Source organism: Nematolebias whitei, chromosome 16, assembly GCF_014905685.2.
Source record: "Nematolebias whitei isolate Nwh7 chromosome 16, NemWhi1, whole genome shotgun sequence".
Taxonomy (NCBI): domain Eukaryota; kingdom Metazoa; phylum Chordata; class Actinopteri; order Cyprinodontiformes; family Rivulidae; genus Nematolebias; species Nematolebias whitei.
Window position 1 is genome coordinate 2,863,199 of NC_056513.1, and position 12,190 is coordinate 2,875,388.

Consider the following 12,190-nt stretch of genomic DNA (forward strand, 5'->3'; position numbering starts at 1 on the left):
AGATGGATGGATGTAGTTGATGTCCAATTTAAAATGACTGGGACAAGATGTTGTGACTTTAAATGTAAATCTCGTAAACTGAAATAGTTTCTGTTTCTCTGTGAATGAATTCTGTCGATGGGATGGAGAACGTCTCGCTCCGTTTTCATTGACGTTTCTCACAACGTCCCAACTTCCTCCTGGATCGTGGCTGCACCTCACAGTTCTGTGAGCAACGTGTTTATCCTGATTCTTTGTGTTTGTTTCTCCACAATGACCCTCGTCTCGATTCCCCAGACAAACAAAAAGTGTCTCCCTCTAAGAATCACCTTCCAGCCTCTTCAAGCAGGAACCAGTCGTCGACAGTAAGAGCTCCTCGTACTCACCTTTCTCTCCCGCTCTGGATTGTCCCTTAACCCACGAACGTCACTCCTGCCTGGTTGATGTTGTCACGCTGCTAAGTGTCTCCGGCTGTCTTCAGTCGCCCGTGTGTGTCTGAGTGCTGCGTGTTAAACATCTGGACGCTGTGGTACGACCAGCTGTTGAAGCTCCTAATGTTCCATTGTTGTGCTCTGCCTCGGGCTGAATGCATCATCAACTTTTCTTTCTGGTCTTTCCTTTCTTTTAACACCTACACGCCCAGTTTCACACGTTGACCGGGTGTCAGAACCCCCTCTGCGCAACCGAAAGACGTTCGGTTGGTTGTTAGTTGTAGATCATCGGTTGGATTTTCTTCCTTTTGTTTTAGTTGTTGGGGTTTAATCTGAAGTAGTGATTTGACTTGATCTCCCTTTTGGCTGATTCCAGAATCTGTTTGTGGAGCTTCATTTTTTTCTTCTTCTTTAGTTGTAGAAGTGCAGCTTTAAGTAGTTGTAGTTGGGCCTTGTGGTGTTGTGGTGTGCGTTGATGATGCTTAGCACACAAAATGGACATTATAGCTGCCTGAATGGAACATCCCACCTGTGTTTGAGCCACTCCATATTTTTTCCTCAAATCATTAAAACACCGTCTGGCCAAAAAAAACACAACTTATAATGAATAAAGTACTACAGTGTTAATGGAACCCGGTTAATTTAAACAATATTTAACACTTTGAGGAGCTGTTCATTCTTAAACAGCCAGCCGTGATGGAAGAAAGCTCGTTATAAAAATGTTTTATTTATTTTTTGTGTAAGATTGTTACATCATTGGTCTCCATGTAGCAAACCAAAGAGCTAAAACGGTCGCTTAAACTAAAACCGAAAGAAAAAGCTGTTCAAAGCGTTAAAATGGTAATAAATCTTTGCAGAATAAATCTAATTAGAACAAAGCCAAAGCAGTATGATGTCACTGGGCTGTGGAGACTAGTTAACTCAAAATACCGTACCACTTATTTATAAAGCACTTAAAACAGCAACAGGGCCAACCAAAGGCTGTACAGGAAAAACAAACAAGCAAAGGACACAGGATAAAATCCTAGATCCAAATGGAAAAAGATGATAACTAAAAGGCGAATAATTGTAAAGTACAGACAGGATTAAAAACAAATCACGGTGTCAGAAGTCGGGGAATAAAGTGAGTTTTAAGTGAGACTTAAAAACAGTGAGGGAGGGAGCCTGCCTGACGTGCAGTGGTAACTCATTCCACAGTCTTGGACCTGCACCAGAGAAGGTCCTGTCACCTCTGAGCTTACGACGAGTTCCTGGAACCACTAGGAGCATCTGATCTGCTGACCTCAGAGATCGCTGTGGGACATATGGCTGCAGCAGATCAGCGAGATAAGACAGGGCAGAACTGTTCAGAGATTTGAAAACGTACAGAAGGATTCTGAACTGAATTTGAAAAGTGAACCAGGAGCCAGTGAAGGGAAGCCAGAACCCGTGTAATGTGTTCTCTTTTGCTTTTACCAGTTAAAAATCGGACTGCAGCATTTTGGACCACTTGTAATTGTGTGATGGAGTTCTGACCGATTCCAAAAAGAAGCACATTGCAGTAATCGAGCCTGGATGTCATGAACGCATGGATCACTGTCTCAAGATTCTTGTTGGACAGTATGGACTTAAGCTTAGACAGTTGCCTCAGCTGAAAAAAAAACCCAGGATTTGACAATCGTTTACATGACTGTTAAGTTTCATGGAAGGATCCATTATCACTCCCAGATTAGTGACTCTTTGTTTCTCTAACGGGGCTAGAGAGGAAAGGTCGATGCAGTGGTTCATGACCGTGCCATTAGGAGCATGACTTCAGTCTTCTTCACATTGAAACTTAAGAAATTTAAAGTCATCCAGTCCTGGATGTCAGCCAGGCAGTCAAGAAGAGGCTGAACAGAACGTGCACCTGTGTGCTTCAGAGGGAAGTAAATTTGACGGTCATCAGCGTAGAAATGAAAGGGAATGTTCTGTTTATGGAAAATGACAGAGTGGTAGCAGGTAAAATGAAAGGAGAAGAGGACCGAGGATGGACCCCTGCGGTACACCCCTCCCCATTGAATAGACAAATGTTGCAGCGTCATTTACTTCTGAGTGCAACCAAGTAACCGGTGAGCCGTGCGGCCATGTTTGAACGGCCAGTTTTAGAAAATCACGGCCTGTTTTGGTATTCACAGGTTAAAAAAAATTGCATTCTTGGCCACACACATTATTTTGTTGCCCACTTCCACCCACTTAAGATAAAAGATAAGATAAGATAGAGCTTTATTGATCCTGCAGGAAATTGGTACCTTGGGAGCTGCCTCCATGTTTGTTCTCTGTCCTGGAGTTTTTCAGTAATTAATCACATGCGAGTGTCGGAATACAACTCTAGTGCTTTTGAAACGTGTCGGAAACTTGTGCCAGATTCAGACGAGTTGAAAACGGGTTTAAGACAACCTTGGCGACTCTGTGACTACTTTGAGAAAAGACAAATTATGAACATGTTCAAAACTCAAGCGACAGGATAGACAACAAACTGAGGACCAACGTCTCGAGACTTTGTGGAGAGTCCCTTGTGAACGCTGTTCACCAGCTTGTCTCTGCCCAGTGAGATGCCACCAGTAATGATTGTGACCAAGAACATTTAAAAAAGGTCATTAAATTAAATTAAAGTACACAACAGAGCTCCCATCGGTCTTAAAAAGTTAAAATTAACCACCACATGCACAATGTATAGACAGACCAGGAGTTTGCTACTTTAGTGCTGTGTAGACATCACTTCCCTTCTCAAACGATGTTAAAAACTTAAATTTAGACTTTGGAGTGAAAAGTTAAAGGTCATGGGGATAGCTAAATTCAAACTGCAAAAATATAAAACAATCGTCGTTAGGTTCAAAACCAACAAAGTCCATGCTCAGTAATCCAGGTATACAATCCAACAATTTTCAGTCAGGTCATCTGGATAGTTTCTTTTTTTTTGTGGTTGTGCTGAAATGTTTCACCTTCCATCCAGAACACTTCATCAGTTAAGGAAACGCACAACATAAAACTGATTCTTCCCCCAACAACTTACTCCAAAGTGGAACAAACCAGTTATGTTGGTGCTAAGATGGTGTCTTTGGCACGCTCCCTCCTCCGGTGCCGGCCCTCTTCCTCGTCAACAGTCGTGTCAAACTGGTTCAAAATCAGGTGAAACGTTTCAGCAAAACAAAACAAAAAACTATCCAGATGACCTGACTGAAAATTGTCGGATCATCGTTACGGTTGAGTTCTGAAACGTGCCAGATTATTATTTTTGGCCAGGTGGTGTGCACATGCCCCAATCATCAAATCTTCATCACTTCCCATCAAATTGTTTTTGTGTACAATTTGTGACCCTCTTCACCATCAGCAGCATCAGTTCCCATTTGTTCTCAATGCTTCCTCCCATATTTGCTGCACCCTGAGTCCTCAGGGCTCTAATGCCCCGCTCCGCTCTCCGTGTGGCCCCCAGGGTGAGGACAGGCCATCAAGGAAAGCCGGCACAGCCCATCCCCATGGGGAAAATGGCCAGGCTGGATCAGGCCCTGACAAAAGCGGCCAGCCTTTATCCAACCACTCTGTCTTTCATCATAAGGCTCCAGAGAAAAGAAAGCAGAAAAAGATAAATATAGACGAAGCTGAAGGTAAAAACTGAACCTCTTCCTTCTCTCTTGTTTTTGTAGCTGCGTTGCTTTGATCGAACTAACACCTCGGCTTGTTTGCAGAATTGCAGAAGCACCAAAAGCTTTCAAAGCTAGCTAGCTACATGTACAGTCACCCCTTGCTTGTACTGAATGTAGCTTTGACTTGTCTGAATAAAACGCATAGCTGCATGTTTGAAGCAATACTAAATGTGTTTTTACTAATCTATCGTTTTAAAGTTACTTGTTGCAAAGCATGAAATCAACCATAAGAAAAGGTTCTCCTGAAACATATGGAACTATGCTGTTAGAGTTTGCTCCAGTGGTTTCCCAGATATGTTGAGATGCAGTTCTGAAACGCGGGTCCACGTGAGTCCACACGAGTCGTGTGACTGACCCACATTAGACTGGCTGTTAGTGGTGTGTTTGATACTGCACATTATATCTTTAAGGAGACATTTAGGCGGTAATATAAATGTATCTGCTGCTGAGGGATAAGAGAAAGATGAGAAACATGACGGGTAAAAACTGTTGCTCAAGCAGGGAGATCGAGCGCCATATGGACCTGTCACAATAAAACATTTTGCTGGGCGATTAATTGTCTCAGAAATTATTGCGATAAACGATAATATTGATCGAAATTTGACAATAATTAGTAATTGTCAACTTTAAAAAGAAATGTTTTGTCTTAATTTGTTTTGCATGTAGTACCTTTGTTTGACCACTGGATGGCAGCGCAAGACTGTTTGAACCGAAGGATGGATGGAGGCGATTTGGAGCTTTGACAAGACGGAGGCTGTTAGCTTAGCTCGTAGCTTAGCTTCTCGGCTTAGCTGCTTTTAAGTATCCAAAAATTTGATATATATATTTTTTAAATGGTTAAAACGGAAGAGAAAGAGAGGGGTCAGTGAAGCGCACCGGAGTTGAGCCGTGTCTTCAGTAGAAAGAGACGCGAAGAAACGATAAAGCCGATAAATGAAAACGAGGTCGATAATTTTCATTCATCGTGCGATCAATTGATTTATTGCTTATCGCGACAGGCCTAGCGTCATGTGGAGAAACACCCACAGGCCTGTAGTTACAATCTGACTTGTCTTTTTATCTGCTTACTTGACAAATCTGAGTTAAAGATTGTTGGCATCATTTCAGTCACCGGCTCTGCACGTAAACAAACGCACACGGCAGTTGGCAGCCGGTCACACTTTTTTCTTACAAATTTTCCAAGAGCAAAGTTCAGACTGACCATCGATGGGAGAGAACAAATGTTTCAGGTCTTGTTTCTTGTTTTAGGAAATTTTCTTCGCCCGGTTTTCATGACTTTGCAATGAGTAACTTTAAACGTCTGAGATGATCTTTTGTGCGGATGCGCACATGCGTGTCAGTGTTCACATGTTTGTGTGTTCTTGTGTGTGCACGTGGCACGGTGCGTGCCTGCAGAGTTCTTCGACCTCATATCCAAAGCTCAGAGCAACAGAGCCGACGACCAGCGAGGCCTGCTAAACAAGAGCGACCTGCAGCTCCCAGACTTCCTGCGCCTGTCGCCAGCGGTCAACAGCCAGACTGCGCCTCCTCCGTGCAACCCTGAGCCCAGTTGCTCCACCCCGAACTCCCGTCACCCCAACAACAGCAGCTTCCCTGGCAGCGGTCGCCGAGGCAACAAGTCACACGGCAACGAGCGGGGAAGCGTAGGCAGCACACACTTGCTCAGCGCGAGCCATCAGTCGCAGAGCTTGGACTCTGCGCTGAGCACAGAGAGCGGAGGGGGCAGGAAACCCCGGCCACCTCCTCTGTTTTCATCCACCGTCTCCCCCATCCACCCGTCCCGAGCCACTCCGCACACCTTCCAGGACTCTGCCGGGGGAGAATCGATCCAAATGCTGGAGGAGGACACCCTGTCTGATCTGACTCTTGTGGGGGAGGGTGACATTAACAGCCCCAGCCTCAGTTACGTCACTCCCTCAGCCCTGCTGAGTAAAGCCCGGCCTCGGCCTCAACAGGCACAGGACAGCCGACCTAGCTCAGGTACATGCCCGGTGTGAAACTGTTGAACCATCAACCCTCCCTTCATCTGACTGCTGGTGGGACTGGAGGTCCGCTAAAGTCACTTTGAGTGTTCTTTGGTTCAAAATGCATCTAGATCTCCTCTTTTCTTCCACTCCACCGCATAGGGGAACAAATCATTTGATTAACTAAACTCTGCAGTTTAATGATGATTAGACAAGTGTTTACCCCAAATTTATATAACAATACACTCAAAAAATGTAAAGATTGCAGCTAAGACCTTCGCAAGTTAGTAGAAAATAGTTGAGGCAAACAGTGAGTTTAAATGCAAAGGTATTTGTGCACTATTTTGCGTCCAGCAATCCACTCTGTTGAAAACAGACTTGGTAAAAAGGTGTCGTGACACAAAGAGAGGAAACATGGATGCATTGCTCAGACTTGACCCTGGACTCTCCCTGTGTGGTGTGTATCTGTGTGAACTATTGAATGGACTTGCTGTGGACATTTTTCTCTTTATTTTTCTTGAAAATTGAGGACGAGCGTGGGAGGATTTGGCGAAGACCAGTTCCATTTTCACTCCTCTAGCACCCCCAAATATTTAGAATCTAACGATGCACTTTAGCCAGTCGTAAACAAGACTGTACACGTTGGACTTCATGTTTCATCTCTTCGTCTTCATCACCTTATTGTTTCAGAATGTCTGGTTTTGAGCTAAAGACGGCTGAGCTGCCACAGCTCAGGAAACAGTTCATATGTTTTGAATCACTAGAAGTGACTCTCCAGGAGCCGTGCACAAGCTAGAATAAAAACTGCAGTTTTAAGCAGATGATGTATTGAAGTTATCACATGCATTGTGCGTATGGCATCACAACAGCCCTGCACACTTCTTATTTCTCTTATCGCTCTCTTTATCGCTCATATAAACTGTTTGCAGCGCACGTGCATTCATGCTCTCTGGTCCAAAAGTAAACCATACCACTTTATTTGTAAAGCACTTAAAAACAGCGACAAGGCCAACCAAAGTGCTGTGCAACAAAACAACAAGCAAACGACACAGCATGAAATACATAGATCCACAGAGTTGTAAAGATAAACTAAATGCGTAAAATAAAAACACAGTGAAGTTTAAATCAACTCTCACTGGATTGAAAACCTGGGAGTAAAAGTGTTTTTAAACGATGTGCACTGACGGTAAACAAGCAGGTTTTCTTTTGTCGTCGACATTTCTGTTTTTAATTAGGAAGATTAAATGGACCCTTCACCTTATGCTAACTGTCAATACATTAATTTATGCATCGTTCTCCTCATGTTTACGTTCTGTCCATTATAAAAGTATTCATTTGTAAATAGTTTCCTCTCTGAAACCACCACGTTGCTGTAGTCGTTGAATGGCGTTGCAATAGGAATCGGCCCTGCCCTGCCGAGCCGACTCTACTGTCTGTAAATAGGTCAAATAAATGTTTTAGAGGTTGTACTGTAGCTTCATGTGAGCCGCCTGGTTTTTTTTGTCCTGGATTTTAATATTTTAGGATTTGTTCTGTCCAGTAGTGTTGGATTAGGAGACATTTAAAGGTTCATTTGTTTAAAAAATCCAACCTACGCAGGCTTGACCACTGGTAAAATGTCATTTATCATGTTTACTGAAGCACTATATTAATCCAAGTTTGTGCCACTCATAATATAATTGATTTGTAGTTACGCTGAACTGCATCTACAAGACACGGTGATAAAGAACCTCGAAAGGTCCCTAAAATACATGTACAACAAAACTGTCAGACTCCGTAATGTCTCTTTAACCTTGCACAAAAACGACCAAATTAAGTAGACACACCGATTGTCCGTGCCTGAGAGTATTCCCTGAGATCTGACCCATCCTGCCAACGAATCCTAGGGGCCACAAGTGGCCTGCGGTTCTCACGAATCACTTCTAACTTACAGTTCATTTCACAAAGCAATTGAGTCTGGGTGCTCGAGGCACGGAGCAAACCATCACATAAGGCAGACAGCTTGACCAGGGCCAGATTGGCTGCCGACAACTTCCTTGTTTGTTGATAAATCAGGAACCAGCTGATTCCAAAAAGCAGGAAACCTGTTCTCATAAATCCAATTACATATGCGTCTTCAACATCCTCGATGGACAGCAGAGATAGACACGTCACCTTCCAATCGCCCCAAGAATCAATGACGTGCGTCATCAGGGCAAGTCGGCTCGCCTGAAGCTCGTCTTCTCGTCAAGAAAGTTTTATCAGTTGCTTTGAGAGACCAGCTCACCAGATCCATAGCAAAAAATATGTTTCGGAAGAAATGTAGAGAGAGGCTCCGAAGCAGTTTCACAAACAGGACAGAGCAAAAGCAAAGGGAGGAGGGAGAGGAGAGGGAACGCGTCCGCCCTCGACAAGAGCAAGTGGTCAAGTGGATTTTGAATGTGTTGCAGGCCAAAGTGACAGAAGTGTTTTTAAAGTTGAAAAGATAACCTTGGGTTTGAAGCGTCTCCATGTGAAAATTACCGTACTTTTTCAGTTGTAAGTTTAATATGAATACACAAGAAAGTGTAATTTATTCAAACAACGATAACACAGCCGGGGCTTCTCGTTAGGAATGGCCAACGGATTCAATTCATTTTAATTTTTTCTACACAAAAAATCAAATGGAGACAATTTTGGGAGATTTTTTTAAAATGTCTTCAAAACAACTGAAGTGCTTTGAAACATAATTTTGGTTTTCGTTCTTTAAATGTGATTTTCAGTGCCATGAAATGACCAATGTAGTGAATAAAACAAACTTTTACAAGTTCATCATATCATCAGTAAACAAGATAAACGGACTGCAGAGCTGCTCACATGCAAACATTTCAAGGATAAGAATAATTGTTAAACAATACTTGAACTTTCACCAACGTGTTACTTGTCATGCTGTTTTATCTTTGTTCATTACTTTAAAATAATTGAAACCCACTGCATCACAGCCAGCTAAGATGGATTATTCATTTCTGTGTATTCAAACTTTTGTTACATGTTTAATTGGTTAAACAACTTTAAACAAGTTAAATTAGTCTTTTAGTACCATCTCAAAAATATTCTTGAGCTTCTGGTTTTGACTTGTGTCTTTTTATAAATCTAATTTTTCTTTTATTTAATATTTCCTCTCTTTTTGCTTCTCAGTCTGTGTGTGTGTGTGCTTGGCTTAATGACATTGTGAGGACCTACCACTGATATTAGACCTTTGTTGTGAGGACGTTTTGCCCGGTCCACACAACAGCGTGTGTGTGCGTGTGTGTGTTTTCTTTTGTCTGCAGGACGGGGCTTTTGTTTTTGAGGAACAAAGGCTTTTGGGGAAACTGGGCCATTAGCTGGCTCCCACTCTGCCCAGTGTCTTGTTTGGCGAGCGTCGTCATTCCCAGCTCTTTAGTAGTCCACAAACACAACAGGTCTGTTTGTTCCTCATCGTTCCACACACGAAGCGCGAACAGTCCGTTGCTGTGTATCTTTTGCATCACGTGACGACCTTATTCTGTTGCGTTTTATTTTTTTAGAATAGCAGCTGATAGATGGTTTAGTTTGTGCTTCCTCGACAACTCAACTGGTTTTATTTAGCCAGAAAAATCACGTTCGCAAAAACACATCCAAGTGTCTGTTTCTGCTGATTCATACCAGAAAAATCAAGTTTCCGTTCAGGTGAGATGTTCTACAAACAACTGACTAAACATTAAAAACATTCTGCGTTTTATTTTTAAATCGTCGAGTTTATTAGCTCTACTGCAGTTTCTTCATCGTTGGTTGCAGTAATGTTCCTGCTATGAGACGTTCTCCGAGTTCTATTTCCTGATTACATTGGAGCAACTTCACAGAAACGGCTACATGGATTTATTTCGGCTTCTTGTTTCAACTCGCCCGCTTCTTGCAGTGCCCACATCGGCTGGCCAACAAAAATAATTGCCTCGCAGCTACTTGAATGTCTGCTGGAGTGGACCGTCTTTGAGAGGAAGAGTGGAAACACAATTTATCAGCTGGATCAAACTAATTTGGTTCTGGTGTTAATACTAACTAGAGAAAAATGCAGTGTGAATACTTACTGTTGAGTAACCTGCTGAAAAACAGCTGAAATTAGCTGAAATGGAAGAACAAGCCTAAATTAGAAAGAACACATATTTGCTGAATTAGGTTTAAATTCACAGAACTGAGCACAAAATTTAGGAAATTGGCCAAAAAAGCTGAAATTAGCAAAATATTTAGTATATATAGTTTTTCTGCTGCTTTATGCTTCTATTTTCCTGCTTTGATCAAATGTCAGCTCTGCTGACAATGAAATAAAATGTTAACAATAAAACCTGTTTTGGCAACACGGTGGTGCAGTTGGTAAAGCTGCCACCTCTCAGCGAGCAGGTCGTCCCGGTTCAAGTCCCGGCCGGGGGCCGTTCTGGGTGGAGTCTGCATGTTCTCTCCGTGCATGCGTGGGTTTCCTCCAGGTACTCCAGTTTCCTCCCACAGACCACAACATGATGTTAGACTGGTAACTCTAAACTGTCCCTAGGTGAGAGAGACTGAATGGTTGTCTCAATGTGTCCCTGTGATGGACTGGAGACCTGTCCAGGGTGTCCCCGCCTCTCACACTGCGACGGCTGGACATGGGCACCAGCGACCCCCACGATCCGAAAAGGAAGAAGCGAGTAAAGATGATGGATGGAATAAAACCTTTTCAGTCTGGTTTCACCTTCTGCAGCAGCGTTAAGCAAAAATCATTCCGCGTCAGACATTCACCCAGCATTTGTGTTGGAAATGGAATTTCTCCAGTTTAAACGTTATTTGCTGTGGTCTGGGTCTTCAAAGGAATCCATGGAAAGCCCAACGTTTTGCCTTTATGGTGACGTTTGACTTGTGTACTTTGAAACTGGCATGTTCTACCATGTGATCCAGTTCTACTCAAGTTGAACAACCTTGAACACAATTCATTTTACGGTGATCGAGCTCGTCCAGAAACAAGACGAGCCTCTGAAAAGACGTTTCTTGTATCTGCCATTGGGCTCCTGACGTGTGCTGTAAAAAGCTGCTGGCAGGTCTGAAATCAATCCATCTCAGTGGGAGACACGAGTGTGAACAGGTTCTGATCGATCCTTTAGGCCCCAGTCTCTGTGTACGTTATCGGACTGATTTTTCCACACACCACGCGCCTTCTGAACATTCAGGACACCAACCCATTGGTCAGATAGCTGCAAGCGTGATACGTTTAGCTTCACTAATGCCCTTAAACAGCACAGACTTCAGGTCTTGTGACATGTGACTCAAATGTTTACTCTAAATGGCACAAAATCCCTAATCTCTGTTGCACTTAGTCACCGCACATGGTGCCAGCCTCAAGGGAAAGGCTCGGTATTATCGGCATCGTCGTTAGTGATAGTTCAGTGATGGTTAACCACCAGCTGACAGCCCAACGCACCACTGAGTAGTTGACATTGATCAAAGTTTAAACTAATGTTTTGTGCTTTGAGTTGTGTCGTATAGTTTGTTCTTGCAAAGGGTCAAGAGGGGAATCCCATCAAAAAGAACTAGTTTTCAGAGAAAACGTTTCCTGTGCTGTTTTGGAAGAGATTTTTGGATTTTCAGTCGTGCAGCTGATGGATCACTGTAAACACCGTGGCATGTTGCCCGCTCAAGACTGTCTTCTCACTGTGTCCTGCCATTTTTCTATTGTCTAATCTCACCACAACTTGCTTTGACCTTACACGAGTCTTCAAGATCTTCAGGTCTCTCTTGTAAATGAGTCCCCGAGGCTCAATGGGACCAACCTGTATAAATAAAGGTTGAATAAAACAAAAAGATCTTGGTGATCTCGATGTGGGCGGGATCATCGTAGCACGGCCACCCAAAACTTCTGCAACGTTATTTTCTATCCAAGGCAAACACAACACAGCAATGGGCAAACCAGAGAAATATAATCACAAAACGCAATGTTCTGCCACGGTTTCCAAAAGTGCTGTGGTCCACTTCACCCTCTGCTGATCAGAGCTCGTAAATTGGATCCATTTGTTCTCGCTCCCTCTGGATTCTGTCATCCGCCAACAAGAACAGAAATACCTGCAGCTCCTTGAAGTACCAAGCTGTTGGTTTATGTTTTACTCCTTTAATGGGTGTTTTATGGTCTTTTTAAGTTTTCTTTCAGCTG

The 12,190-nt window shown here is 43.1% G+C and overlaps 2 protein-coding genes across 2 annotated transcripts in view; both read left to right on the plus strand.

Moving 5' to 3' along the window:
* rgs12b (regulator of G protein signaling 12b) overlaps positions 1 to 6,649 on the plus strand; it is a 56,105-nt gene extending 49,456 nt beyond the window's left edge. The window contains exons 16-18 of the mRNA XM_037690433.1: positions 277 to 344; positions 3,862 to 4,033; positions 5,468 to 6,649. Of these exons, the coding sequence (XP_037546361.1) occupies positions 277 to 344; positions 3,862 to 4,033; positions 5,468 to 6,069 (842 nt within the window). The 3' untranslated portion in view covers positions 6,070 to 6,649. The remainder of the gene's footprint in view (positions 1 to 276; positions 345 to 3,861; positions 4,034 to 5,467) is intronic.
* A 1,515-nt stretch (positions 6,650 to 8,164) lies between these two features.
* The window catches only part of LOC119423023 (protein Dok-7-like), a 38,548-nt gene continuing 34,522 nt past the window's right edge, over positions 8,165 to 12,190 (plus strand). Inside the window, exon 1 of the mRNA XM_037690434.1 lies at positions 8,165 to 8,234. Coding sequence (XP_037546362.1) covers positions 8,165 to 8,234 — 70 coding nt within the window. The remainder of the gene's footprint in view (positions 8,235 to 12,190) is intronic.